The following is a 26,893-nucleotide window of genomic DNA, read 5'->3' as shown; positions in this document are numbered from 1 at the left end:
TGAGGAAACTGAGGCAGGCAGTGGTTAAATGACTTGACTAAGCCAGTTATAGTGTCTGAGGTAGGGTTTAAACTCTTGGTATTCTTAATTTGTAGTTCGGGGTGCTCTATACATTTTACCATCTAGCAGCCCTAAGGACACAGAGACGGGCTTGAAGACTTTCAAATGTTTTTTTTTGCCCAATCCAGGAAAGTTTCCTCATGCGAATGACCTTCTAGGCATGGTATGAATGAACAAAGCGTGGTGACTTTATGTCCCCAGTTTCTTTCCTCCCCTCCAAGACCTTTGAAATGTCTATCCTAGCTTTTTTTCTGCAGGCTTGCTGGCTGTCCAAGGTGAGCCAGGCCATCTGCCAGGTGCTGAGTGGGAGGAGGGACATTCCTGTGCTGGAGCAGCACCAGAATCAGGAGAGGGTTGAACCCCCTACCTCCCGCTACTGCCTCTACACTTTTCGAACGGAGGACCGGCTCCGTCTTGCCACCTATGATGGCAATTGGTCCTGGGGAAAGCCTCATGGAAAGTGAGTGGGCAGGGGACCAGGCTGGGTTCTTTGGGGCAGGGGAGGAGGGGGTATTACAGAATTTGAGAGCTGAATGGATCTCAACACTCAACTACTCCAACCCATACACAAAAGGAATCCTTGTCCTAACATGCTCACCATGTTCTTGTCCATTCTCTGCTTGTAGACTTCCAAGGAGGCAGAAACTCCCTTTCCTGCTAGGCAGTCCCTTCCTTTTGGAAAGCTCCAATTTTGAGAACGCGGAGTCTTCTGATCCCAAACCCACTATTCTTTTATACATCAAGAGGCTATCACATAAATGCCAGCTGTCATCTTTATTATTATTGTTAGAAAACTCTAAGATCATACAATCACTTTTGTCTACAATTTCATTGCTTCTGCACTCCTTGTTGGTGATATGAGGGACAGGCTATTGCTTTCTGGAAGAGCTAAGGAACAAAGGCAGGACTCTGCTTTCTCTCCTGTCCCTGGCACTGAGAAGCTGCCTCCAGTGGCCTTTAATTCTCACTTGTTTGTGTTGTAGAGGTACCTTGAAGTGGCCAGATGGAAGAAATCATGTTGGCGATTTCCATCATGGCTTAGAGCATGGGTAAGATCCTATGGGATGAGGAGGGCCAGAGCAGCCAGGACAGGGAAGCCCAAATGACTTCTCCTGGGGCAACTGAGGAAAGGGGAGGCCCAGACTGGCTTCTGAATCCTGAGGCCACATGGGGTGGGTGACCAGAGAAGTAGGACTAACTCTTCTGTGAATGTAGGAACCAGCTTGGCTTTTTTGAGGGAGAGGATAAAGAGACCAGAGAAGGAGGGAATGGTATTGTTTTAGAAAGGGAGTGAGAAGCAAAGACAAACTTGTTTTCCTGAGCCTTCAGTTGGTTTGACCCTCTTGACTTTGGCCAAATCTCTTATCTATAAAATGGGGGTAATAATAATTACTTACCTTATAAGACTGCTGGGAGGAAAGCAACTTTGTAAACACCAGAGTGTGATAAAGTGGGGCAGTTAAGTGGCACAGGAATAGAATCAGGAAGCCTTGTGTTCATGAGTTCAAATCTGGCCTCAGACACCTACTACCTGTGTGACCCTGGGCAAGTCACTTAACCCTGTCTGCCTCAGTTTCTTCATCTGTTAAATGAGCTGGAGAAGGAAATGGCAAACCACTCCAGAATCTTTGCCAAGAAAAGCCCAAATCGGGTGATGTTGGACACAAATGAAATGACTTAGCAACAAAGATAACTGTAATAATAACTTTCATTTACAAAGTATTGCAAAGTTTGTGAAACTGTTTGTGTACATCTTCTCATTAGAAATATAAGCTATTAATAACCTAGTCTTCTTGGCTTTATAGATAAGTCATCATCATCATCTTCATAATTATCATCATCAATACGTACAAATCCAGGAATTCTTCCCATAGGAGGAGGGTTTTTAGAAACTGATTGGGGAAAGGGAGAGGGCTAGGAAGCAGGAAGTAGACAGGACCAGAAGTCTAAGCTGGCATATAGTCCTGGAGATGGAGGAGTAAAGAGGAGTCTGAGATCATTGCAGATGTCATGGCCCATCTTTGATTGATTCTACAGGTTTGGGATCCGCCTGGTCCCTCATGGGCCTGAAGACAAGTATGATTGTTACAAATGCCACTGGCGGGAGGGCCAGATGCAGGGCTATGGCATCTGTGAGTAAGTGATGATGCTGGGCCTTGGGGGAGGTGGGAGGCAAAGGCCCAGATGAGGAGGGGCTGAGGAGGAGAGTGAGTGGGACACCCTCCTGATCTCTTTGCATAGTATAATGAAACAAATACCCAAGGTGGATTCAGGAGACCTGGCTGTGAGACCCTGACTCTGCCCTTAGATTTACTGGGTGACCTTGTTCTAATCACTTTCTTATGTAATCCTCAGTTTCCGCAAAATGAAAGGGCCTAACTAAATTGCTTTAATTATTTTGCATTGTAGGTGTATGGCTCCTTTCTCAGAATTAGTAAATGCATAAAATAATTATATTAATTTTCTTAACAATTAAAAACTAATTAAATTAATGCAAATATGTAATTTTTCCCATTCAAGTTCATGGATCCCTTGGAGAATGGAGGAGTTGTATACACCGGATTAAGCACCTGAACTAAATGGTTTCCAATCTCAGATCCCTCCCAGTGCTGACATCCTGTCATTCTGTGAATCCTGTGTATAGGTGTCTCTCTCCCCAGGCAACAATGACTTTTTTAAGCAGAATTTCCCAGCCTCACTAGTCTCCCAAACAAGGGGAAAGGGTAGGAACTCAGGACAAGGATGATAGCATCTTAGTTGGAAGGGACCTCAGAGGCAAGTTTATCCCACTTGAACCTGGACAGGAATTCCTCCCATCTTACCCCCAAGAGGCAGTTACCTGCCTCCACTTGGATATCTTCAGTGATAGGGAACCTGCTGTCTTACAGGACAGCCCATTCAACTTGTAGACACCATGAATCATGTGGTGCTGAAATGTGTTTCTCTCTCATTTCCCCTTGTTTACTAAATTCTTCCCTCTGGAGTTAAAGAGAAACTATCCAGTCCTTGTAACACATGATAGGTCTTTTCTTATTTGAGGAAAGCTATTATGTACCCTCAAAATATTCTTCCTGATTTCTTCTACAAATCCTGATCCGCTTGGGTTCTGAATGACTTAGTTATTATTTCTTATTTCTGGCCAGTCAGTAACTGTGACACCAATACTGTAATAGGCAGCAGGAAGCACTGGGGAGACCACTGGCCACGTGGGGTCGGCAGATTCTGGTATCAAGTGACCCAGATGTCTCTCAGTAAATTTCCTCCTCAATTCTCAGTTAGGGAGGGGAATTAAGACATCTCTTTGTCACGGCTTCTGATCGAGAAGGGCTAACACCATGAGCATTCTCTCTAACTGGGGTCAGACCTCAATCTGTAATAGGCACTGGCATTTTTCTCAGTGAACTGGATTGAGTAGAAATGATACATATGGCCTGGATCTCATGGGCACCAAGTTTTTATGTGTCTCAGTCATAGTTCTCTTACTGTAGGGATGCAAATGAGCTTTTGTTTATCATGTGCTGGCCAGCGTGTCCTTCTTGGTATTTGCTGATGCAAACCTCTTTTCCCCTTCAGGTATGCCAATGAGTCCGTGTACAAAGGTTACTTCCGAGACAACATGCGGCAGGGGTTTGGGGTCCTGGAGAGCTCCCCTCAGGCTCCACAACCCTTCAAGTTCATAGGGCACTGGGACAGGGACAAGAAGAACGGATATGGCGTCTGGGAGGACAAAGACAGGTAAGGGCCTTAGGCAGGGATGGACCTTTCTCCTGGTCACAGAGGCTCAGTCTCCCTTGGATGATTAGCAGCCAATTCATCTGTCTGTCACTGCCTTCTGGACAAAATCTGAGATTTGGCGAGAAACAGTTCTTGTCCTTAGAGATCTCTTGTTTGAGGAAAAAATATACCATAGGGAGCCACAGCCTAAGGGAGAATCACGACCCCTGTTCTTGTGAACCTGCTGACTAAGTAAAAACTCTTAGTCCAGGGGTGGGGAAAATAGGACACTCACAGAGAAAAAACTGACTTAAGGAGACACCCGAAACTTATAATTGGTTGTATGACTCTTTACAATAACTGGAAAGTATATTGGGGAAGGTGATGAGGGATGGAAGATGGGCGTTCAGTCCCATTTGTCAGATACATTATGAAACAAATGCATGAGCATCTGCTTAGAGGGAGGTTCCTTCTTCCCACTAAATCAGAAAACCAAGGCCTAACGGACATTTGACAGTCACCATGAAAGCAGATTCCATAGCAATGGAAAGCAAAAGCACATGGTTCCACTTGGGGGTGTATAGAATTATAAACTGTGGGCACGGACTCTCAGAGAAGAATCTCACTGCCTTCCCCACTAATGCAGGAATTCTTAATGTGCTGCTCATGAACTTGACTTCTGCATTTCAATATCATCAGTTTTCTGCGTAATGCTGTATTTTATTCATTTAAAAATATGATCCAGAGAAGGGGTCCACAGGCTTCACTAGACACTGCCAGAGGCATCCGTGGTCCAAAACGGGTTAAGAAAGAGCCCCCTCTCTGGCTCCCTCACAAAGGAGCCTTCTCTTGGTTTTCTGTACATAAAAGGCACCCCTGCTTCCTTTAGTCAACAATAAACAAGGCACTCTTAGTTTGCATCACTATCTAGCTTCCTGTTCAGTCTCTGGGAGAATTCAATACACTCCCTATTTTGCTTAAGTCTCCTACTCAAGGAAAATTTAATTAGATTTTCTATCTCAACCAAGCATCTTGGGTCAGGACATTCCTCTAAGATTGATTTCAATGAGAGACAGCATGCATGCTGTAGTAGTAGTAGAGAGGATGCTGGATTTAGGGTCAGGAACACGTGGGCTCAAATCCTGCCTTGGACACTTATTTGTGCTCCCTCACTTCATCCATAAAATAAATGGGGTTGGGCTTAATGGCCTCTAAGGTCTCTTTCAGATCTGAACCTCCGAGCCTAGGAACTGAGTTCTCAGTACTTTCATTTTCCACACTGGGAAAGTGAAAATTGGGGCTCAGAGCTTTGCTCCTTCCCCTTCTAGCTAATCTTGGGTCAGATAGCAGAATGTGGCAGAAAGAGCCATGGCTAGAATTGGAGAAGCAAGGGTTGTAGTCCTTGGCTTTGCTATTGGGCAAACCCCTTCCCTTGTCTGATGGTCAGTTTCTTCCTCTGTGAGTGAGTCAGAGGACCCGAGTTCTGCTCCTGTTCTGCTCCTGTGTGATTTCTGGTAAATTGCTTAACCTCTCTGAACCTCAGTTCCTTGCCTATAAAAGGTGGGGCTTGGTTAGATGACCTCGGAAGTCCCTTCTGTCACATAACCCCATGCCTAGATAACCATTGAACTTTAATATTGTGAAGCTTTTCTAAATTATGTGGTTCTTTGCTAGCAAAGTAGAGAAAAGTGCTCTGAAATGTCCACTTCTGTAAGATTTGGTCCAAGGGATGGGAAAAGACTTTGAGATCTTCTGAAGACCAGTGCTATTGAAATAGAAGCCAAAATTAGTTTAAGTGTAGAATACAGATGTTTCTGAATTTATCAGCAGCACACACTAGAGGTTTTTCCATCCTGCCGAGTAGGCTTAGAATCTCCCTTCCTTTCACCCTTCATGTCTTCTCAAAAAGTTTCATGTGCTCCTTTCTTTTTTGGCGTCTCTTGTCTAGCTGTTGACCAGGAAGCTGTTGATGGGATAGTCAGGTGGTACAGCAGATAAGGTGCTGGGCCTCTAGTCAGGAAGACCTGAGTTCAAATCTGACCTCAGATACTTACTAGTTGGGTGACCGTGGGCAAGTTACTTCACCTCTGTTTGCCTCAGTTTCCTCACCTGTAAAGTGGGAATCATGATAGCCCCTGCCTTACAAGGGTTATTGTTAGGATCAAATGAGATGATCATTGTGAAGTGCTTGGCACAGTACCTTGCACATAGTAAGTACAATATAAATGTTAGCTGCCGTTATTATTTATTGAGAATAATAGTTGTATAGTATTTTCTGACATAAAACCTTTCCTCACAACGACTCGGTGAGGTAGGGAGTATAATTATTGATTAATGATTGCTTGATCATTATTGATCTTTATTTTACACGTGAGGAAATTGATGACAAAGCTAGTAAGTTTTGGAGGATAGGTTCAAATCCCAGGCTCCTGACTCCAAGTCCAAGACCTTAATACCCTGTTCTCTCTGCTATTCCACCCTGTTCCTAGGAAGGTGTCTGGCTCCCACTCTTGTCTCTGCTAGAATAATAAATACCCCCATTTCTGTAGTGTTTTGTGCTTTACAAAGCATTTTCCTGCCATTCACTCTGTGGGGTTGATAATGCATACTCCCATTTTACTGATAATTAACTGAGGCCCAGAAAGATGAAGGTGTTCTTTCCAGGTCACACTGATAATATGTGTCAGAGCTGGGATTCCAATCCAAGTCTCCGGTTCCAAATCCAGTGTACTCTCTCCTACTCATTTTCCTTAATGTGTAGGAATTAAAGAAAGGGGAAAAACAAAAATACTAGAGACATTTGTAGCTGTCTCGTTAATTTTTCTCTCTCTGTCTCTAGGATCCCACATGGCTTGTCTGCTGTGTGACATTCACTTTGCCAGCGGTACCCACTCCTTCTATCCTAAAACTGGCTGTATTTGCAAGGGGGTAGTGAAAAAAACGGGCAATGGTTTATGATCCAACCTCTTCTCCCTCCAGCTCCTCACACACAGACTGTCTCTGTCTTCTCCTCCAGGGGCGAGCGTTACATTGGAATGTGGCAGGCTGACCACCGGCACGGGCAGGGCATTGTGGTCACCCAGTCTGGCATCTGTTACCAGAGGACTTTCCATGCAGATAAGATGGTGGTAAGTCATTCCACTCACTTTTTAAGTTAAAAAAAAAAACCATAAAATTTATAAATAGAGTCAAATGAAAGGAAACAAAAAGAGATATTCAAACCAAGCACTAATTTCTTTGTTCCACAATTGACAACAGTGGTTTGGCTTATGAAGTGCTAAGGAGCTAGAAAAAAGAGTGACACATTTAGAAAGCTGATATAATTATCCAAATATGCTGTGTGTTTTTTTTAAGGGAAAAAAATGTTTGGTAAAACTTTCAAATCCTGAATGAGGGCTGTTTTTAGCTCACCAGCCCACTGTCTATTACCTTAAATTGGTTTTATCCATAGAGAATGATTCCTTCATTCATCTGTCCTTTTGTCCACTCATTCATTTATCCATTTACTCAACAAATACTTAGTGCTTTTTGTGGACAGAGCAGTTTGTTCAGAGGTAGGGAACATTCAGAGCTTAAGTAATACACAGTTCCTGCTCTCATGGCACTAATAGAAGAATAAGTAGTAATTGTTTCTCTTTTACCTGAGGGTCTTCTCCTCCCAGTTTGATTTTTTTTTTATTAAAAGGTCCATCTCTTGAGCAACTACTTAAAGAAGCCTATTCATTGAATGGTTGTATCTCACTCAAAATGAGAATTCTATAAGACCTTAGCCTGAAAGGGCCAGGGTCTCCCATGGCATCCTGGGCCATCTCCAGTCCTTCTGATGAATATCAGGCCACTGGACCCAGATGGCTCAGGAGAAGAAAGTGAGGTTGGTGACCTTGCACAGCCCTCCCTCACTCAAATCAAAGTCAACTGCAAGTCATGTCATCACCTTGATGTCATGGTCCTCTTTGAGAACGAAGGACAAACACAACAAAAGACTAACACAGATAATATACAATGTATTGTGTTACAGGATTGTTGTGAGATGCAAATGCCAAATTGTTTTGCAAACCTGAAAGTGGAGGACTTCAGCTATTTTTACTCATGCAACCAAAAGTTGCAATGTGTTATGTGAGTCATTAACAGTGGTTAGGAGGATGCTGGAGGATTGGCTAAGAAGGGAGGAGTTCTTAGAGAGGCAAGATGGTACAGTGGAAAGATGGGAGGATCTGGAGCCGTGATACCTGACAAATCCTTTAATTTCTAAGTCTCACTTTCATCATCTGTAAAATGGGATAATTATGCCTTTACTACCTGCCTCACAGGGTAGCTGTGAAGAAAGTGCTTTGGAAACTTCGGTATGAGATAAAAAAATAAAATATGAATTGGGCTATAAAAAGGTTAGGTTGAAATTCAGCGGGTGAAGAAGGTGAGGGAGGATGAGCCAGGCATGGTGGAAGAAAGGCAAGGATGTGGGAGAATGCCAAGTCATACTAAGACAAGTCAATATTAAAACAAGTCAATAAGCATTTATTAAACACCAAGGACTAAAGATACAAAGGCAAAAAACAGTTCTTACCCTCAAGGAGCTTAAATGCTATTGGGGGAGCTGTGTAGCTCCCCCAGGAAACAGGAAAAATTGCAGATGATCTCAGTGGGAAGGTCTTAGCATTAAAGGGGAGCAAAAGGCATCTTACAGAAGGGACTGGATTTTCTCTGAGGGAAGTTAAGAGGGAGAGAATTCCAGGCATGGTGGACATACATAGAGTGGGAGATTAGTATTGTGGGTGAGGAACTGCAAGAAGACTGGATTGTACTCCCACTTAGTTGGAACATAGAATGTGTAGAGATTGACTAGACTACCATGGTGGTAACCGGTCATTTTTAAAGAAATAGTACCCAGGCCAATGGGGACAGGGGCTCATAGCCCAACCTCAGATCTTGGCCTACCTGAGGTTGTCTTTAGTTTTTAAGAAACCCATATTCCACATCTATGGGTCCCTGCTTCCTTGGTGTCACTTGCCTGGAGCCTCCAGAGACTACTTTCTGACTTCTATCTTTTTTGGCTTTGGGGAGGCCAAATCCCCTCTTCTCTTTAGCTCCCTGGGACCAAAAGGTTGGGATTTTCCAAAAGGATCTTGCTAGTGATTAAAAAGGAGAAAACAAAATAAAACCTCTTCCAGGGTCTAGGCTTGTCATGGAGTATGAAAATCCTTTTCTTGTAACAACTTAATATTAACTGCTAACTTTTATAAACCACTGTGGGGTTTACAAAGCCATGTTACCTATTTTATCTCATTCGATCCCCACAACAGCCCTCTGAGGAATATAAGTGTTATTACTGCCTTCATTTTACAGATGAGGAAACAGAGGCTTCCTGCAGCTAATGAGTGGCTGAGCTTGGATTTAATAGTAATAACTGACCTTTAGGTATGCTTCAAAAAGGTATAGGTGTGTATTTGTGAGTACATACATGCTCATACACACATATTTTTGTATATGTCTAGATAGACCTTTGTATATGCTTCACAAAGTAATGTGTTTGTGGGTATATGTGTGTGTACATGTATGTATACCTTTGCATATGAATATATATCTTTGTATATACATACTTTTGTATATGTAGATACACCTCTGTCTCTCTGTGTGTGTATATATATATATATATATATATATATATATATACATGCTTCAAAAAGTAATGTGTGTGCATATTTTTAAAATGTATATACATTTAAATGAGATGATATACATGTATGTACTCACACATACAATTTGAACCTCACAACACTCCTGTGAGCTAAGTCTTGTTGGTATCATCCCTATTTTACCGTTAAGAAAACTGGGGCTGAATTTAAGAGACATACCCATGGGCATGAAACTAGCAGGGGTTACAGTAAGGTTTTGAGCCCAGGTCTTCCTGACTCTTAAGTCCAATACTCTAAGTATGGAGTCACCCAGGTTTTCTGACTATAAAAACAGAGATTTTCTCTAATATATATCAGCTGCCTCCTAGGAGACTCTGGTCTAGCCATGAAGCTCCTGGTACAGCTTTCAGGGACTACTGGCTCCTAGGCTTGGTCTCTCTACCAGTCACGGTGTGGTAGAAAGAACATTACAATGGCGGTCAAGGAAACCTGAGTATCATTTAATTTCTTTGGCCTCAATGTCCTCCTGATAAAGGCCCTGGTGTCTTATGGCCTGGGTAGTTCAATTTGGGAACCCTAAGGAACATTGATTAAGCACTTGTATATGGAAGCTTCAGATAAAAGTTAGATAAGTCTAGTACAAAGGTTCTTAAATATTTTTGTTCTTGGGACCCCTTTATACTCTTAAAATTATTCACCTACTCCTTCCCCGTAAAAGCTCTTATATATCTGACATACATTTATCAATATTTACCATACTAGAGATTAAAAATGGTGCATTTTAAAATTATTCATTTAAGAGTAAATAAATGTACTACATGTTAACATGCATGACAGTTTTATGAAAAATAATTATATTAATTAACAATTATATTACATAATATAAGTAACAATTACATTAAATAACAAAACATAATTTATTGAGAAAAGTAGCATTGTTTTACATGTCTTTGCAAATCTCTTTAATGTCTGACTTATTAGAAAACAACTGGATTCTCATATTTAATTCTGCATTCAATCTGTTGTGATGTGTTGTTCTGATTGGAGAATATGAAGAAAACCTGGCCTCACACAGCTATGTAGCTGGAAAGAAGAGAAGTATTTGAATAGGGCAGTGTGCTGGTCCTGGAGGAAGACTCATCTAGTGAGTTCAAATCTGGTCTTAGACCAGAGCATTACTAGCTGTGTGACCCTGGGCAAGTCACTTAACCCTATTTGCTCCTCATCTGTAAAATGAGCTGGAGAAGGAAATGGCAAACCACTCCAATATCTCTGCCAAGAAAACCCCAAATGGGGTCATGGAGAATTGGACACAATTGAAAAACAATTCAACCACCACCACCACATTTGAATAGGAAAGTCATGCCTTTGTATTGTTACAAAAATAGTTTCAACCTCTTGGACCCTCTGAAAGGTAGTCTTGGAATTTGAAAGGGTCTCAGAGATTCTGGGGTCCCCAGTCCCCACTTTAAACCCCACAGTTTTAAAAGAAAGGGCACTATTGCTGAAAGAAGAAAACCTGAGTTTGAATCCCAGCTTGTCACTTATTATGTGATCTTATGCAACCTTAGGCAAATCATTTAATTTTGTGAACCTATTTCATTATTTGTAAAACTGGGATAACAAACTTGTGCTAAGTACTTAAAAGGGATATAAGAGTGGAAAACAATTTGTAAACTGTGCTTTGGTTTGGTGTGGTTGGAAGAATGTGGGATTTGGAGCTATATGAGCCTAGATGAATTGCCCCTTCCTCCCTCCTTCGCTGGTCTCTTCCCTCATCTGTAAAGGAGGTCGGACCAGATGAACTCTAGGTTCCTTCCAGCTTCAGGATTCTGAAGGTCACAGGGAAGATTCCTGGTTAATTTGCTCACCAGCTGTCTCCAGAAATGGAGCACATGTGCTTCTCTTGCTTTAAGGTCCCCAGACCTGGAGTTGCCTTGGTGTCCAGTAATTCTCCCTGCTTTGGAGATAACATCTGTACCATCCAAATGACTTTCCTCTCTGGCAGATGACAAGATATTGAATTATACATATTAGCTGTGTAATCTTGAATAAGTCATGACCTCTCTCAGCTTGGTTTGTTCCTCTATAAAAGGGGCATGAAAATATCTGCATTGTATACTGAAAACAGCCCTGGACTTAGAGTCAGGAGACCAAGGTTTGAGTTCTATCTTTCACTCATGCTAGCTGTGTGACTTTGAGCAAGGCAGTCCCTGTGTCTCGGTTTCCTCCTCTGTCAAAAAGGGAAAATAATATTTATATTACCTACCTCACAGAGTTGTTGTCAAGGATCAAGTCAATAATTGGTATCTAAAGTACTTTATAACAGCTACAACAACATGATGACTATATCTTAGCCAGCTGAGGTGTTGACTCCTGCTTCTTTGGCTCTCTCTAGACAGCCACTAACACTCTTTTTTTCCTCTAAATTTATTACTTGATTTGTTTTCAATTTTCAACAATCACTTCCATAAGTTTTAAATTTTCTCCCCCTCCCTCCCCACAATGGCATGCAATCTTATATGAGTTCTACACATACATTCTTATTACACACATTTTCACATTAGTCATGTTGCATAGAAGAATTAAAACAAATGGGAGAAACTATGTGAAAAAACAAACCAAAGCAAAGCATAACAAAAGAGAAAATAGTCTGCTTTATTCTACTTTCTGACTCCCTAGTTCTTTCTCTGGATGTGGACGGCATTTTGCATCATGAGTCCTTCGGAAACATTTTCGGTCCTTGCATTGCTGTGAAGGGCTAAGTCTATCAGAAACAGTCCTTGAACACTGTGGCTCTTACTGTGTACAATGTTTTCCTGGTTCTACTCACTTGATTCAGTATCAGTTCATATAAATCTTTCCAGGTTATTCTGAAGTCCTCCTATTTGTCATTTCTTATGCTCCATTTCATTCATATACCGCACCTTGTTCCCCAATTGATGGGCATTCCCTTGATTTCCAGTTCTTGGTCATCACAAAAAGAGCTGCTATAAATATTGTTGTACATGTACATCCTTTTCCCATTTTTGTGATCTCTTTGGGATACAACCCTAGAAGCAGTATTACTGGGTTGAAGGGTATGCACATTTTTATAACCCTTTGGGCATCATTCCAAATTGCTCTCCAGAATGACTGGATCAGCTCACAGCTCCACCAACACCCTAACACTCTTCTTAAGCACTCACTTAAGGCTGTCCTCCCATTGTTTCTCCACCAGGGTCCTGGGATACTCCTGTTGGAAGATGACTCCCTCTATGAGGGCAGCTTTACAAGAGACCTGGCCTACATAGGGAAGGTAAGCAACCTCCATTTAGCCATTCAGTGGGATGGGTTATAGTAGAATAGATTCATTAGAGTAGGTTATAGCTTTGGGCTTGGGGGTCAGGTCATTTAAATTCTCCCTTCTTCCAGAATTACTATTAATGCCAGGTTTCAGGTTGAGTTAAGCTGTGTTTCTGTAGGGGAAGAGACAAGATAGTGGCATTGACCAGAGGATGTCAAGTCCAGGGTTGACTGGGTGAGGAGTCTTTTTGGACATTTGGGTAACTTTGAAGCCAGGGGAGGAATCAACAACCAAGAGTCCTCCTGTCCAATCCCTGTGATTCTATTTCTAGGCACACTGACTTGACCACCTCCTCCTCCCCTCCCCCAACCCACAAAGCAAGTGTAAAGCTTATTAAGTTTAAATAGAATCTTTTCCCCAACCTGGCTGTAACCAACCCCTCCTTGCCTTCCCTAAAACACACCCAATGGAGTAAAACCAGTCAGAATTTTGTAATTTCTTTCGTGGGGCCCTCTCTTTGCTGACAGAGGTCCTGAGCTCTAAGAAAGGGAAAAGTTCATGAGTTTCTAGCCTGAAACATTCATCCCTAGGTAGCCAACCATCTAACATGAGTCTGTGGGGACCTAGTTGGGTCCTCAGATGACATTCATATCTGACGCTGCACCAAGTTGGGAGGAACTACCAGATGTTCCTCTCCACTGGTCCTCAAGAGTTCATGGTCACCTCTGGGTTATAATGAACTATTGGAAGAGGACTTTCGAAGAGCAATTTATTGTTTACAGACATCACCTCCTTCAAGGTCATATATTTACCTTCTGGCAGGAGCCTTCTATAGATAATGTCAATCAATGAACAACAAACAAGCCTTATTAATCCACTATTACATTCTTGGCACTGTGTCAGACTTTGGGGATACAAACACAAAAGAGAGAGTTCTTGTTCTCATTGTGCTGTGCAGAGTCTATGGGGTAGAGGATCAGGTTGAGTAGGATTAAGGACAGCCTGTGCCAGGTAAATTGCAGGATGAAATTGATGAGTTCCATCAGCTGAACTTGATAGCAACCAAAGGGCAGGAGATTGGCTCCAAATGGAGGAGTATCTTCTGTAAAGAGGAGGGAATACCTACTCAGCAGCATGACATCCTACTTTGCTCTCCCTTTATTCCAGGGCAAAATCACTTTTCCCAATGGCTATTTCCTAAAGGCTTCCTTCAGTACTGGAGTCGGTAAGGGTTTCCATACTCAGGGTGTCCTAGAGACAACGGCTCACCCTTTGGATCCCACGCATACCTGTAAACGGTGAGAACCTAGCTCTTCTACATTCATGGCCCTACCCTGTACTTCAATCTTCACGTCTTGTTTGAATATAGACAGGCGACTGCTGTTTAGTCTCATGAATCAAGGAAAGTAGGCTCACATGACCCAGATACCCTCTCTTCCTGTCCCCAGCCAGCTGGGGCTAGATGCCTTTCCTGTGGAGAGCCGATGGCAAGGCATCTACCAGCAATTCCGGGAGTTCATTTATTCTAACTGTCCAGAGGATGCTCAAGAGGCTTTCTTGGGCTTTCACGTCCAGACAGCCAAGGAGCTCCGGAAATCTCAGGAGTATCTCTTCTGTGACAGGTAAGGGTGGAGCTAGACTACCCCAAAGGTGAGGACAGATGACCACAGGTCAGCTCCAAAGGGAAGCTTCTCCATTCATGGACAGATGGATGGATGGATGGGTGGGAAGTTTTCCTCTCTCACCCTGTCACCATCATTCTACTTTATTTATGGAGACCTTCTGTGTGCCCAGGCCTATGCTGGGCTCTGAGAAGGAATAGGAAAAGGAGATATCCCTAGTCTGAGGGGGGAAGACAAGGCCAGGAAGTGGGGCTCCCTCTCCTTAGGACAATGAATTCCATGAGATGTTTTGGTGTGTTCTGGGACCCAGAGGTAACCCGGATGAAGTCTCAGCAAAGATCAAGGACATACTTGCAGAACTGCCAACACATCGGGAACCAGAGTCACTCCAACTCTACCTACAGAAAGTAATGGGGGCTGATGGGGGAGGGTGGGGTATTGTGCCTCTGGCAGCTCCCAGAAAGCTGCCCATGGGGAATGTGAATAATAACTTCACACGTGGGCCTTGGTTTATGCCTTTCAAAGCAGCCTGGTATTGCGGAAAGAACTCTGGACTTAGGGCCAAGGGTCCGGTGGGTTCACATTTGTCCTTTGCTTTTGATTACCATTGGGACTAGAGGCAGGCCGTTAGACACTTCTGAGCCTCAGTTTCCTCATCTGTAAAATGGAGATAATCCCTGTTGTGAAGAATGGGTGGTAGGATCAGAAGAGATAATTCATGAAAAACATTTTGGAAACCTTAAAATTCCATATAAAATGTGAACGACTTTATTATTATTAATGCTTGGCTTGGTCCTCACTATGACGCAGGCTGAGCAGAGATTATCACTCCCATTTTTCATTTGCAAAAGATGAGGCTCAGAATGGAGAGAAGACTAAAGGATCAGGCCCTAAACTTGAGGCTACCACAAGTTGTACTTACTTCCTGTGACTTCATCTGCTTGGGAACAATCTAGGGGATCTTTGGCCTTTGGCCTTCAGAGCTTTTACCTTTTTTTAAACTATTTTTTAAATATTCCTTGATTTTGAACTCCCAACCTGCCCTTCCTGCTCTCAGGACACAATGAGTGAATGAATGAATGGTCATCCATCCATCCATCCATCCATCCATCCATCCATCCATCACTCCTTTATTTCCTGCTCTTGGTCCTGTATAAGTGACCAAAAATGTTCATTCATTCATGTGTTCTTTCTTCCCTTCCTGTTCTTGCTCCATTAGAGAAAGTGAATACTTTAGGGTTGGGGGGGCAGATAGTGACCTTCCCTTTCCCCATTCTTGCTTCTCTTTCTATCAGGACATTTAGGGTCACCTCATTAGTAGGAAGGGGAAGGGGGATGGATGATATGGTGTTTGCTAGCCCCAGAGATTTCTTGCAGAGTGGTTGAGTGATGGACACATATCTGTGTGGATTGACTGAGAGCTGGTGACATGTAGACAAGGTAGGCAGGGGAGAGACCTGGGGCAGCATGGCCTTCAGAATTTAGTCCCGGGTCTGTTTATTCCCTTGGTTTGGTGGTGGTGGTGTTGGGAGAGGGTTCAGGAAGAGACTGTCCCACGAATAAGCTAGGGAGCAGGTAATGGTGAAATTGATCCTGGATCTAGTTTGATACCTGACCTTAGGAATCGTACCCTTCCTTAGAGAAGAGTGTCCTGGAGCCCTTAGCACCAGGGTCCTCAGCCTGCTTAGCTCTCTGAGCTTAGAGATCTGCTGCTATTTCTAATCCTCAGCTCTCTGACACTGTAACTGGGTGATCTGTTCCCCCTCTTTCCCTTCTCCCTTCAGTTTTCTTACACCCCATACCATAGGAGCCCTAGATTTTATTTACAAAGGATATGAAGCAGCATAGTAGATAAATGGTCTCAAAGGTCACACATAATGGTTGTGTGACCTTGGACAAATCCCTTGACCACGTCATAGTGCCTGGGGCAGTTCTTTAAGAAAAAAAATTGATTCATCCAAATGACAGAGGAAAACCCAGATTCAGAGTCCATTCTCATGAAAGAAGACTATTCTGGGCACTTAAATGTCACACAGTGATTTTCTAGCAGAGCTGAGACTAAACTCAGGTCTGCTGTCTTATCTCCCTACTCCCATTCTCTCCTCAGTCTAGAACACTGAGTAGGAATCAGGACACCTGTTCTATGTTTTAAGTTCCTTCTGAATCTTGACTTTTTATGTTCTAAGGTCATTTGAACTCTGACATCCTGTGTTCTAAGGTCCCACCTATCTTTCACATTCTATGTTCTATTTTATAAGATCCCTTCTAACTTTGATGTTCAAAGTTTCTGTGTTCTAAGATCCCTTTTAGCCCTGACATTCCATGTTCTGTCATCTTAGGTCCTTCCCAGTTCTGACATTGTGGAGTTCCAAAGTCCCTTCTAGCCCCAACATTCTATATTCAATGTCCTAAGGGGCTTCTCAGTCTTGATGTTCTTTGTGTAGTACAGGGGTTCTTAACCTGGAGTTCACATGGATAGATTTCAGGAGGCTCCCTTTGATGGAAAAAAATTCATCTGTATTTTCACTAACGTCTAATTAAAATTTCGTTTTTTCTTTCTTTAAAAGCAGTATTCTGGGAAGGGGCCCACAGACTTCACCAGTCACATGGTGCCATAGGGGGTCCATGACACAAAAAGGGTTAAGAACCCCTGGCTTAGGAGATGGGTGTCTATTTCCTTCTGCTCCAGCTTTCTTTATAAAGAACAAAGTCTCTTTATAAAGGACAATCAACAGTGCCCAGCCAAGGGCTCCTAGGAATGCCCTAAAGGTCTGATGACCTCTGTCCAGTGGGACAAGTCATGAGTGATAAAGGGCAGCTTGGAGATTTTGTAATTCTCTGAGGGAGCATAGAACCATCCCTTTCCTGTGCAGGCCCTGAAATCTTCTGTGCATCCTCTGGGGAAGCTCCTGAAACTGTTGACATTGACCTTCCAGGCCACCTACTCTGGCCTCGGGGCTAACAAACACCTGCTGGTTCTGGCACAGGAAGAGGTGCAACAGCATGCCAAGGAGATCTGGGCTTTCTATCAGTAAGTTGGTAGTGGTTTCTCAGATAACTAGATACCTTCTGACTCAAGATTTTATGGCTCTCAAGATTCTAAGAGGACAGTGTGGAAAAACCGCTTCTTTCTCATCTGATTTTAGAGGGCTGTTGGGAGTAGCCTTGGAGCAGCAGGGTCAGGTTCAGGAGGAGAGTGAAGACACCAGTAAGAGGTAACTGGGGTCCCCCACTCCATCTTGGTGTTTCTGAGTTGGCTTCTCCAGGTTTGACTCCCAAGAGACAGGATCCAACTCTGGTCTCTGCTCCCCAGGATTAGGTTTCCTGTATGCTGCTGACTCAAGTCCTTCGTTTTCCCTCCCAGAGAAGTATAGTGGAATAGGCAAGGGGTTGAACATCCCAAGACTGATGTCCCAATCTCAGTTCTAAATATGGGACCCTTTAGTTTCCTTGACTGTAAGACAAAGGGGTTGGATTAGTCTTGAGACTGGCAAACTACTGCCAACCTGGTTTTATTATTTTTTTTCCAATGTAAATACCGACCAGGTGTGGTGGCTGGATTTGACCCTAAGGTTGTATTTTGTGAACCCTTGGACTGGTTACTCTCTAAATGCCCTCCACCTCTAAATCTTATGATCCTAATCTCACTCTCTGGACCTTGCCTCCAGAGTAGAGGTCTTTGGGATAGGTTTAGGAGGAGGATGAGAAGGGCACACTCAGTCTTGGTGGGGCTGAGAAGGTTGGGTACCATTCTCTAAAGCGAGTTCTGTGGATTTCAATAATCTAGACTTTATTGAGAAATCACCACATTTAGTATGAGGGTTCTGGTTTTTGCTCCAAGTTTGGTCATGTCATTCTTCTTGTATTTTACCTTTTGCATCATTCCTGAATTCTCACCCACCAACAATTCATAAATGGAGAACTGAGACCTGGAGAAGAGGGGTGACTTGTACAAGGTGAAATGAGGAATGCCTCAAATGAGGCATTGGAAATAACAAAGGAATGTTTAATTAAAATGAAAAAGATGACAGATCCATGAGAGACACTTTGGTACTCTGGGTCATTTAATTCATTCTTGGACTACCTAACAAACAATAATTAAGCTCCAACTGTGTGCAGAGGACTGAGATACAAAGTTAGATAGGTCTAGTACAGAGGTTGTTAAACTATTTGGTGTTGGGATCCCATTATATTCTTAAAAATTATTGAGGTTTCTCCAGAAGAGCTTTTTGTTTATGTGTATTATATCTATCAATTTTTATCACATTAGAAATTAAAAGTGATAAAAATTTAAAGTACGTTATTACTTCATTAAAATAGTAAATCCATTATATATTAACATATTTTTGTGAAAAATATATTTTCTAAAACAGAATTTAGTGAGAAGAGTGGAATTGTTTTATATATTTTTTACACATTTTAAAAAATATCTTTAGTGTCTGGCTGAATAGAATAGCAAATTATCATATTTACTTCTGTATCCAACATATCTGTTGTGATATGTTGTCTTGACTGAAGTTATATGAAGAAAATCTGGCCTCACACAAATATGTAGCTGGAAAATAGAGAAGGATTTTAATAGACAATATTTATGCAAATTATTATAAATAAATTATTATGAAAATAGTTGTGACATCTTAAACCCCCCCTGGAAGGGTCTCAGGGATTCTCAAACCTCACTTTGATAACCCACAGGTCTAGTAGGAAATTTAAAGATTAAGTTAAACAAACAATAATTAAGTGCCTATGTCATGCAGAGTGCATAAAAACTTAGGTATCCTTTCCCTTGTGGTTCTCACAGTCTTGGATAGAGATATAAGGCATTTAATTCAATTCAACTGAACTCAATTTAGTTCAATTTCGAAGATCCAGAATTAGAAACCTAGTCCAATCCCCTTAGATTACAGGTAGGGAAACTGAGGCCCAGCCAGGGCGAGTGATTTGTGATTAAAACTCGACTCTTCTGATTCCAAACTTGTATTTGCTTGGCTTTTTTTAACTCAGCAAGCATACATTCAGTGCCCATTTTGTGCACAGTCCTGTCTCTGGGAGAGAGCTTAAGTAAGATGTATTAGGGGGTCAAGATGCAAACACAAAGATCAAATAAGAGAACATTTATGAAACATTTTGCAAACCTCAAAATGTTATATAAAAGTCTTCTTAGTATGAGTAATAATAAAAGCATAAATTAGTAATAAAGGAATAGCAAGTGTTTATATAGTGCTGACTCTGTGCCAAATGCTTTGCAAATATCATCTCATTTGATCGTCACCACAACCATGAGATGTAGGTGCTACTGTTATCATCCCATTTTACAGCTGAGGAAACTGAGGCAGGCATTGATTAAGTGACTTGTTTAAAGTAATACAACTAATGAGGGTCTGAGGTTGGATTTGAACTCGGGTGTTTCTAACTCTGGGCCCAGTGATTTATAATAACAATAATAGCTAACATTTGTACAGTGCTTACTTTATGCCAAGCACTACGGTAAGTGCTTGTACCCTATGGTTCAGGAACCTCTTGGCCCTTCCTCTCCACCTTGACCATCCCCACAGGGACATGTAACATGGTAGAGAGAGAAGAGCCTTGGGCTGTCGCGAGGTCTTAACGAAGTCTCCTGTTCCATTAGTGACTGATTCATTCTATGACTTTAGAATCGTGGATTTAGAGCTGGAGCTTCAGAAAACATCTGATCCTCTCTTCTCAGGGCTTAAGTCTCTTCTGGTAAAAATGGGGAATAAAGATCCCTTTTCTCATTCACTCTGGTATTAGGAAGCTCAAATAAGACAATGCTTGCCAAACTGCTTTGGAAAATTTAAAGTGTGACACATTTATTTTAGAGGTGATCAAAAAGGGGAAAGAATGAGCACCCTCCCAATGGCCGTTTTATTGAGGGGACACCTGTGGCCTTGGCTTTATTGGAGGAGGTAGGTGGCACAGTGGATAGAGGGCTGGGTCTAGAGTCAGGAAGACTCTTTATGAGTTCAAATCTGAACTCAGATACTTCCTAGTTATGCGATCCTGGGCAAGTCACCTAAACCCGTTGGCCTCAGTTTCCTCATGTGTAAAATGAGCTGGAGAAGGAAATGACAAGCCACTCTAGTATCTCTGCGAAGAAAACTGCAAATGGGGTCACAAAGAGTCGGACATGACTGAGGAAAACAATATGTGGTCCTGGCCTTATTGACAGGAAGGCCGTATTAAGCATCCTCCCTGAAGATACACACCCAGCTAACTCTTTCTTTCTCCCTCCTATAGTCACTCTGAAGCCTACAGGCTGGTCCTGCCCATCATCTTGCCCTGCTTCTATCCAGAGCTCTTCATGCTGTATATGTTGTACCATGAGAAAGAAGACAGTCTCTACAGCCAAGGTATAGCCGACCTGAGTCTGTTTCCAGACACCAAGCTGCTGGAATGCCTGGATGTGCAGAAGTGAGTGGGGTCCCCTTGGCTCTGACTCCTTTCTATCCCAGATCCCAAAGAAACCCCTCTTGGGTTTGCCCACCATTCTCTGTCCCTCCTTTAGGGCAGAACCACTCTTTCTCCTCAATACCCTTTACATAGTTTTATTGGAGTGTAGATTAACCGTCTACCTCCATTTCTTGATGCCACTGAGGTTACAAAGGGTAACCAACACTGGTGTAGAGGAAAGCCATCCCATCAGACACACCCTGGCCATTGCTTTCAGTAAATGTTTGACAGTCTTCCCCTTCCCCAGCAGGGTCTACATCAGTCTTTTCACAAGGCAATGATGTAACCTGTATTCAGAAAAAGGTGCTCCAAATAACCAGATAATATTTATTATCATAGATTTAGAACGGGCAGGCTCTTTAGAGGGCATCCAGTCCAACCCCATCTTTTTACAGATGAGAAGACTGACTCTAGAGAGGTTAGGTTACCCATAACCGGAAGAGCAAGGATTTGAACTCAGGCCCTCTGACTCGCAACCCAGGGCTCTCTTCTACTGTATAATGGTGCCACTTACATGTATGGGAGCACTGACTGACCCTGCAGTTTTCCTTTCCTATACTATCCAGCTGTCCTGTACCCTAGAGTTGGGGAACCGTTCTATCACCTGCTTCCTTGTGGACTCTATGCTTCTATTATTATAGTAATGGGAACTGTCACATTATTCCCTCATGGGCATGGACTGTGAATGCACTTTTATCTGTTCCCCTTGTGCCCAGGGGTTTTGTCATAAAGCAAGAGAGGTGCGGTGTCAAAGAAAAAAAGTAATAATGTATTCTGCAATTTAGTTAGCCAGAAGCAATTTTATTGAATGTAACATTAAATATATTCAAACTATTTCTAACTTTACTGAATTTAAGATTAATTTATATTCAAACTGTTTCTAGCTTGGAGACATGTTCAGACTGGGATGGTTCCCCATGTTCTCCGACATGATTCTCTGCCAGGAATATTTTAGGTAGCATTTACAGGGATCTTGAACAAAGAAAAGATCCTAATACATTAAAATGTAGTTTGGGGGTTAATATTCTAAAACTGGTCAGTTTCTTCTTGGACTCTTCCTCCTAAGAAATTCCTTACTTTGATCAAGATCTTAACTTCGAATTCCCAAAGAGAAGACACAGTCCTTAGGTGGGGCAAGAGGCCAATCACTTCAAAGGAGAGGCGGGGACAGCCCAATGATCTTATCTAGACCAGAGTTATGTTCAGTTATCATTCTTACTGAATTTCAAAGGAAGGTCTCAGCCTTTGTTCTTTCCATTTGCCTAAAGGGAACAATCTGGAAAGGCTGGGGAAATATTTCTTGAGAAACTAAATAGGAATTTTTTTGTTTTGTTTCATTTAAAATTTGCTTCCTCAACAGTTTGGTACAGTTTGATGGGCTTAAGCCAAAGATGTAGGGCTGCAGTTGGTCAAAATCATTGAGAATATATAATGTGGGATAGATAGGGACCATAGGAGGTCATTCATTGGGTCCATATCTCTCTAGAGGTAACTCCCCATTGAAATCATCACAGGTAAGATAAACATCTAACCAGTCTTTAAATGTCACAAGCTGAAGATACAAGGTATTGTGATGGGATAAGCTCCAGGCTGGGAGTCCAGAGACCTCGCTTCAGCTCTTCTACTAATTAATTCACTGTCTACTTCACAATAATAACTAGGGCTTCCACAACATTGGTTTGCAAATTACTTTACACATGTTATCTCATTTAATCCTTACAACAATCTAGGTTCTATTATTATTCTCATTTTATAGATGAGGAAACGGAGGCAGACAGGTTATATCCACAGCTAGTAAGCATCTTCAGGCCAGATTTGAACTCAGGTCTATCCTGACTCCAGGTCCAAGGCTCTATCCAATGTGCCACCAGATGCTTTAGTGGGGAGTGGGGAGAGCCAGAAAACCTGGGTTTTTAATCCTCAGCGCCTTCCTTTACGTGTAACTTTGGGTAGGTTTGGTCTTTGTCCGTTAGTTAGAAGGAGGGGCTTATACAAGACACCTCTGAGGTCCTTTCCAACCCTAAATCCTGTGATCTCAGACTTCTTTCTGGGCCTCTGTCCAATAAGGTTGAAGCCTACGTATTACTATTATTATTGTATCAGAAGTAATTTGTGATGAACAACTAAATATAAACAAGGTAGGTATATTGGGAGGGGATCATATGGTACGATGATGGGGTAGTGGTCGAGTAGATGATCTCTAAGGGCCTCTCAGTTCTAATGGTACAGCTTCAGGAATATTTTACGGCTTATTTTGGCAAAATGCTCGATGATGTAGCCAGCCCTTACAGTCAGGAGATTCCTATCCCACTATTTCTTGCTTTGTCCTAAAATCCGTTTCTCTTGTTCCAGGCACCTGTGGCCTCTCAAGGACCTCACACTGACAACCAATCAGGTGAGCTGACAGCCTTCCCACGTAGCTAATGCCCACTCTGGCAGGATGACTGATTGGTACAAAGAGTAGAGACAGAGTGAAGGGTGAGAAGGTTGTATTGAGGTCCTTGGCACCATCAGAGAAGGCTTCCTAGAGGGAGCAGGTCCTGTGCAGAGGTTAGGAAGAGTCAGGCTTACGACAATACAGAGGAAGGTGGCAAGAATTTGGGGAGGTAGATGGACCATGTAGTGACAACAAAATCATGCTAGGTACGAAAAGTAGACTTGTTTAGATTGGAGAAGCAGAATGATGTAATACAATGAGCACTGGGCTTGGACTGTAGTCCTGACTCAACCACTTACTAGCTATAGATCCTTGGGCAAGTCACTACTCTGATTCAGTTTCCTCTGCTTTAAAATGAATGTGTTGGTTTGTAGGGAACCTATGACCTCGAGGCCACATGTGGCCTTCTAGTCCCTTGGGTACACTTTTTGACTGAGTCTAAATTTTACAGAACAAATTCTTTTATTAAGGGGGTTTGTTCTGTGAAGTTTGGATTTGGTCACAGGGCCCCATCTGAAGGCCCCAAAGGGTCACATGTGGCCTTGAGGCCCCAGGTTCCCCACCCCTAGATTAGGTAATCTCCAAGGTCCTTTTTAGCTCTCACATGCTGGGATAAGTTATGATGAGAGAATATGGGCCTTTAGGTGAAGTCTGATCTGAGTGCTCCTGGGGCATAGGATTGATAATGGCCCATATTAATCATATCAATGGCCCAATTAGAGGCTGGGGATCAAGGGATCAGTTGGGGCTAGGTGAGGGGCAGGGATTGAAGGGGGATGTTAAAGGGCTGAGGATCATCAGGATGGAAAGGTTTGGTTTCTAGGTTGGTCTTGTGGAGGGGGCTAAGGTAAGGGGTCACAATCTGATTTTAGCTTTTGCTGTCCCCTGGCAGAGATACTCCCTGGTTACAGACAAGTGCTTCCTCTCTGCCACTGAATGCTTGCAGAAGATCATGTGAGTCACCCTTTTGGGGTCAAACACCCCATATGGGAGTTGGGTGGGCTATCTTCACCTCCCACTGGAGAGGGGCAAAACAACGCCCTTTCATTCCCACCCATAGTTGGAGACCATGCCCTAATCCTATTTTAGGCAGGTAGCAGCCTGCTGCCCTAACCCCATGCATACCAGTGAACACTGCCAACTTTGAGCTGAGACCTTAAGGCCTCCATCTTGCCACCACTCATGCAGGTGTTCCCTCTAAGGTTTTGCTCTGGTTTTCTTTATTTTTTTAAGTTTTTATCTAATTACTCTGAACTGCTTTTTAAGTGGATGTACAAAACATCAATATCTGGCTCCAGTAGCTCCCAATTCACTCAGTAAGACAAGAGATGGGTTCATCAAAGTTCCTCCCCATCACACTGAAGACAAACTCCCCAGCCAGCCTTCAATGCCCTTGTGCATACAACCGCCTTTTTGTCAAGTGATTCTTTTCTATTCTACCAAACTACATTCCTTTAGCAACATTCCCTGCTTTGCTCTGGATTTTTGTAGTCTATACTGTTAGGTACATGGGCCATTCCCTGGATGAGATCTCTGTCCCTTCTCTCTTTCCAAATCCAACTCGCAGTCTGTTTCCACCAGAAAGTCTTCCTGGATTTACTCTGGCTGGCTCTGGTCACTCCTGCCTCCTTTCAATTTCAATTCATGTAGCTCTGTTCAGCTAATACTCTTCTGGACTTGGCTTCTGTATTTTTCCATATTGGACTACTTGTGATTGATCACTGACTTATATCAGGATGCTTCAGTGCAGGGCTTTAGTATTTCCCATTAGCCTAGGTGTTTTGTGAGGCGTGGTCTTCTTTCAGACTGGAGGAGATCCTTGAAGATCCTATCTCCCATCAGTCTGGAGGGTGGGAGTGGAAGAGAAGTTCATTCCAGACTGAAGCTTCTCTTTGACTTTCACTTCTCTTTCCACCTCTCCTCCCCACACCCCACCAAAGTCTGGTTAGGTTTAACGCATAGTTCTCCATGAAGGAAGACTTATAGCTGAGATGACCTTAGGATGACCTGCTCTTCCCTAGGGGACAGAATGAAATCAGGAGACCTGGATTCCAATCCTGATTCTGACACTAGCTGTTATGATCCCAAGTGATTTGACCTCTCTGAGTCTTTCTTCATTGATAAATGGAGGCTGGTGATACTTCACAAGTCTGTTGTGAAGATAGTTTCCCCATTTTTAAAGCCTTGTCTAAAGGAGAGCTATTCTTGCTACCTCTCCACAATAGCACCACAGTGGATCCCCGCGAGAAGCTGGAGATGCTTGAGAAGACCTATGTTGAGATTGAGGACACGGTTTCCCGGATTCTGGAGAGGGAATACAAGCTTCCTATGGATGACCTGTTGCCCTTACTCATTTATGTTGTGTCCCGTGCCCGGTAAGCTTACTTTTACATGGGGTTGGTACAGATTGGATGTACAGAGGTTCAAGAATGGGTCCCTTTTGTCCTATTCAGCTGGCTTAGGTGGTGGGAACTCTTCTCAGGACAGGATGGACTACAGGATGCCAGTAGTGACACCATAAACTACTCCCCTACGCCATTCCTAAAGCAAGACTTGAAAGGTTTCTGGGTATGTTTCCTAGGATCCAGCACCTGGGAGCAGAAATCCATCTGATCAGGGACATGATGGACCCCATCCACAGCGGAGGATTGTATGATTTTCTGCTAACAGCCCTGGAGGTGAGGTAGCCAAGGAAGGGGAAGAAGGGGCCATTGGTTTCTTTCTAGGAACAGATCTAATTTATTAATAGAATTGGGCCAGGTTTGGAAAGGACCTTAGAAATAATGAAGCTTCCCCCCTTCCCTCAGCCCCCTCTCCTTTTTAACAAGGTAGAAAGAAATGAAGTGTTGAGGTCATAATGCAAGTTTATAGAAATTTCACTACATGATGCTGCCATCCATACACAGAGCAGTCTCTGCTACCTGAGTCAGTTGTCAGGTAGTTCTAAGATGGGTCTCTAGCCTTGGCATGGGGTAAACTTTGCACGTAAGTGGTTATTCAATAAATGTCCATTTAAGAGTTCCTACTCTCTCCTCCTTTCTCTTTGAGTTGTGGCACATATTTGAAAGGTAAGGTTAGGTGACCCTTGGTCTTCTGGTTTGGGGGGTAGTCTTGACATTCATAATTTTTGGAAAGGAGGCTTCTTGCAATTTCGTGATTAATGAATGTTAGTAATTGAGTCCCTCTCAGTGCACGTCAGAATAAAGGATATTGTGGGGTGGAGAGGGGAGAGGGACACAGAACCAATTTCCAAGTCAGGAAGACCCAGGTTCTAGTTCTACCTCTGATGCATGCTGTTTGTGTGACCACAGGCAAGTTCTCTCCGTGCTCCTGGCAACTGTCTAAGGTTATAAGTTGGTAGGAAAGGTGTCAGGCTGTATTGGTAGGAGCTGCTTGATTGAGGCACACCCTACACAAATGAAACCACCAGTTTAGTTCTTATCCTTGTCCTTATCCCCAGAGGTGGGTTCGCAGACTCAAACACAGGCATCTGGACTTCCAAGTCCAGTGCTTTCTCTATCATGGTAGCAGCAGACTAGTATAATGGAAAAATTGGATACTATTTCATTTCTCCAGGCCTTAGATTCCTCACCTACAAATTAAGCTGTACTAGATCCTAATACTCTATCCAGTTCTAGCATTCTGTGGCATTGGACGGTCAACCCCCTTG

General features: G+C 42.8%; 1 protein-coding gene across 7 annotated transcripts in view; it reads left to right on the top strand.

The window, feature by feature from the left end:
- The window catches only part of ALS2CL (ALS2 C-terminal like), a 65,248-nt gene that overhangs the window by 32,874 nt on the left and 5,481 nt on the right, over nucleotides 1–26,893 (top strand). For 5 of the 7 annotated variants that reach the window (XM_072653151.1, XM_072653127.1, XM_072653141.1 and 2 more), the window contains exons 10-25: nucleotides 318–520; nucleotides 1,044–1,109; nucleotides 2,098–2,196; nucleotides 3,634–3,795; nucleotides 6,791–6,902; nucleotides 12,628–12,705; nucleotides 13,861–13,991; nucleotides 14,142–14,315; nucleotides 14,626–14,722; nucleotides 17,189–17,346; nucleotides 17,462–17,530; nucleotides 20,574–20,747; nucleotides 23,139–23,181; nucleotides 24,116–24,177; nucleotides 25,449–25,598; nucleotides 25,805–25,901. In XM_072653151.1, the coding sequence (XP_072509252.1) occupies nucleotides 318–520; nucleotides 1,044–1,109; nucleotides 2,098–2,196; nucleotides 3,634–3,795; nucleotides 6,791–6,902; nucleotides 12,628–12,705; nucleotides 13,861–13,991; nucleotides 14,142–14,315; nucleotides 14,626–14,722; nucleotides 17,189–17,346; nucleotides 17,462–17,530; nucleotides 20,574–20,747; nucleotides 23,139–23,181; nucleotides 24,116–24,177; nucleotides 25,449–25,598; nucleotides 25,805–25,901 (1,875 nt within the window). The remainder of the gene's footprint in view (nucleotides 1–317; nucleotides 521–1,043; nucleotides 1,110–2,097; nucleotides 2,197–3,633; nucleotides 3,796–6,790; nucleotides 6,903–12,627; nucleotides 12,706–13,860; nucleotides 13,992–14,141; nucleotides 14,316–14,625; nucleotides 14,723–17,188; nucleotides 17,347–17,461; nucleotides 17,531–20,573; nucleotides 20,748–23,138; nucleotides 23,182–24,115; nucleotides 24,178–25,448; nucleotides 25,599–25,804; nucleotides 25,902–26,893) is intronic. The other 2 variants (XM_072653159.1, XM_072653168.1) reach the window with 2 other exon arrangements.

The sequence above is a fragment of the Notamacropus eugenii genome, chromosome 1, assembly GCF_028372415.1.
Source record: "Notamacropus eugenii isolate mMacEug1 chromosome 1, mMacEug1.pri_v2, whole genome shotgun sequence".
In the NCBI taxonomy this organism is placed as follows: domain Eukaryota; kingdom Metazoa; phylum Chordata; class Mammalia; order Diprotodontia; family Macropodidae; genus Notamacropus; species Notamacropus eugenii.
The sequence above is the reverse complement of the archived record's forward strand: the minus strand, read 5'-3'. Positions and strand labels throughout refer to the sequence as shown.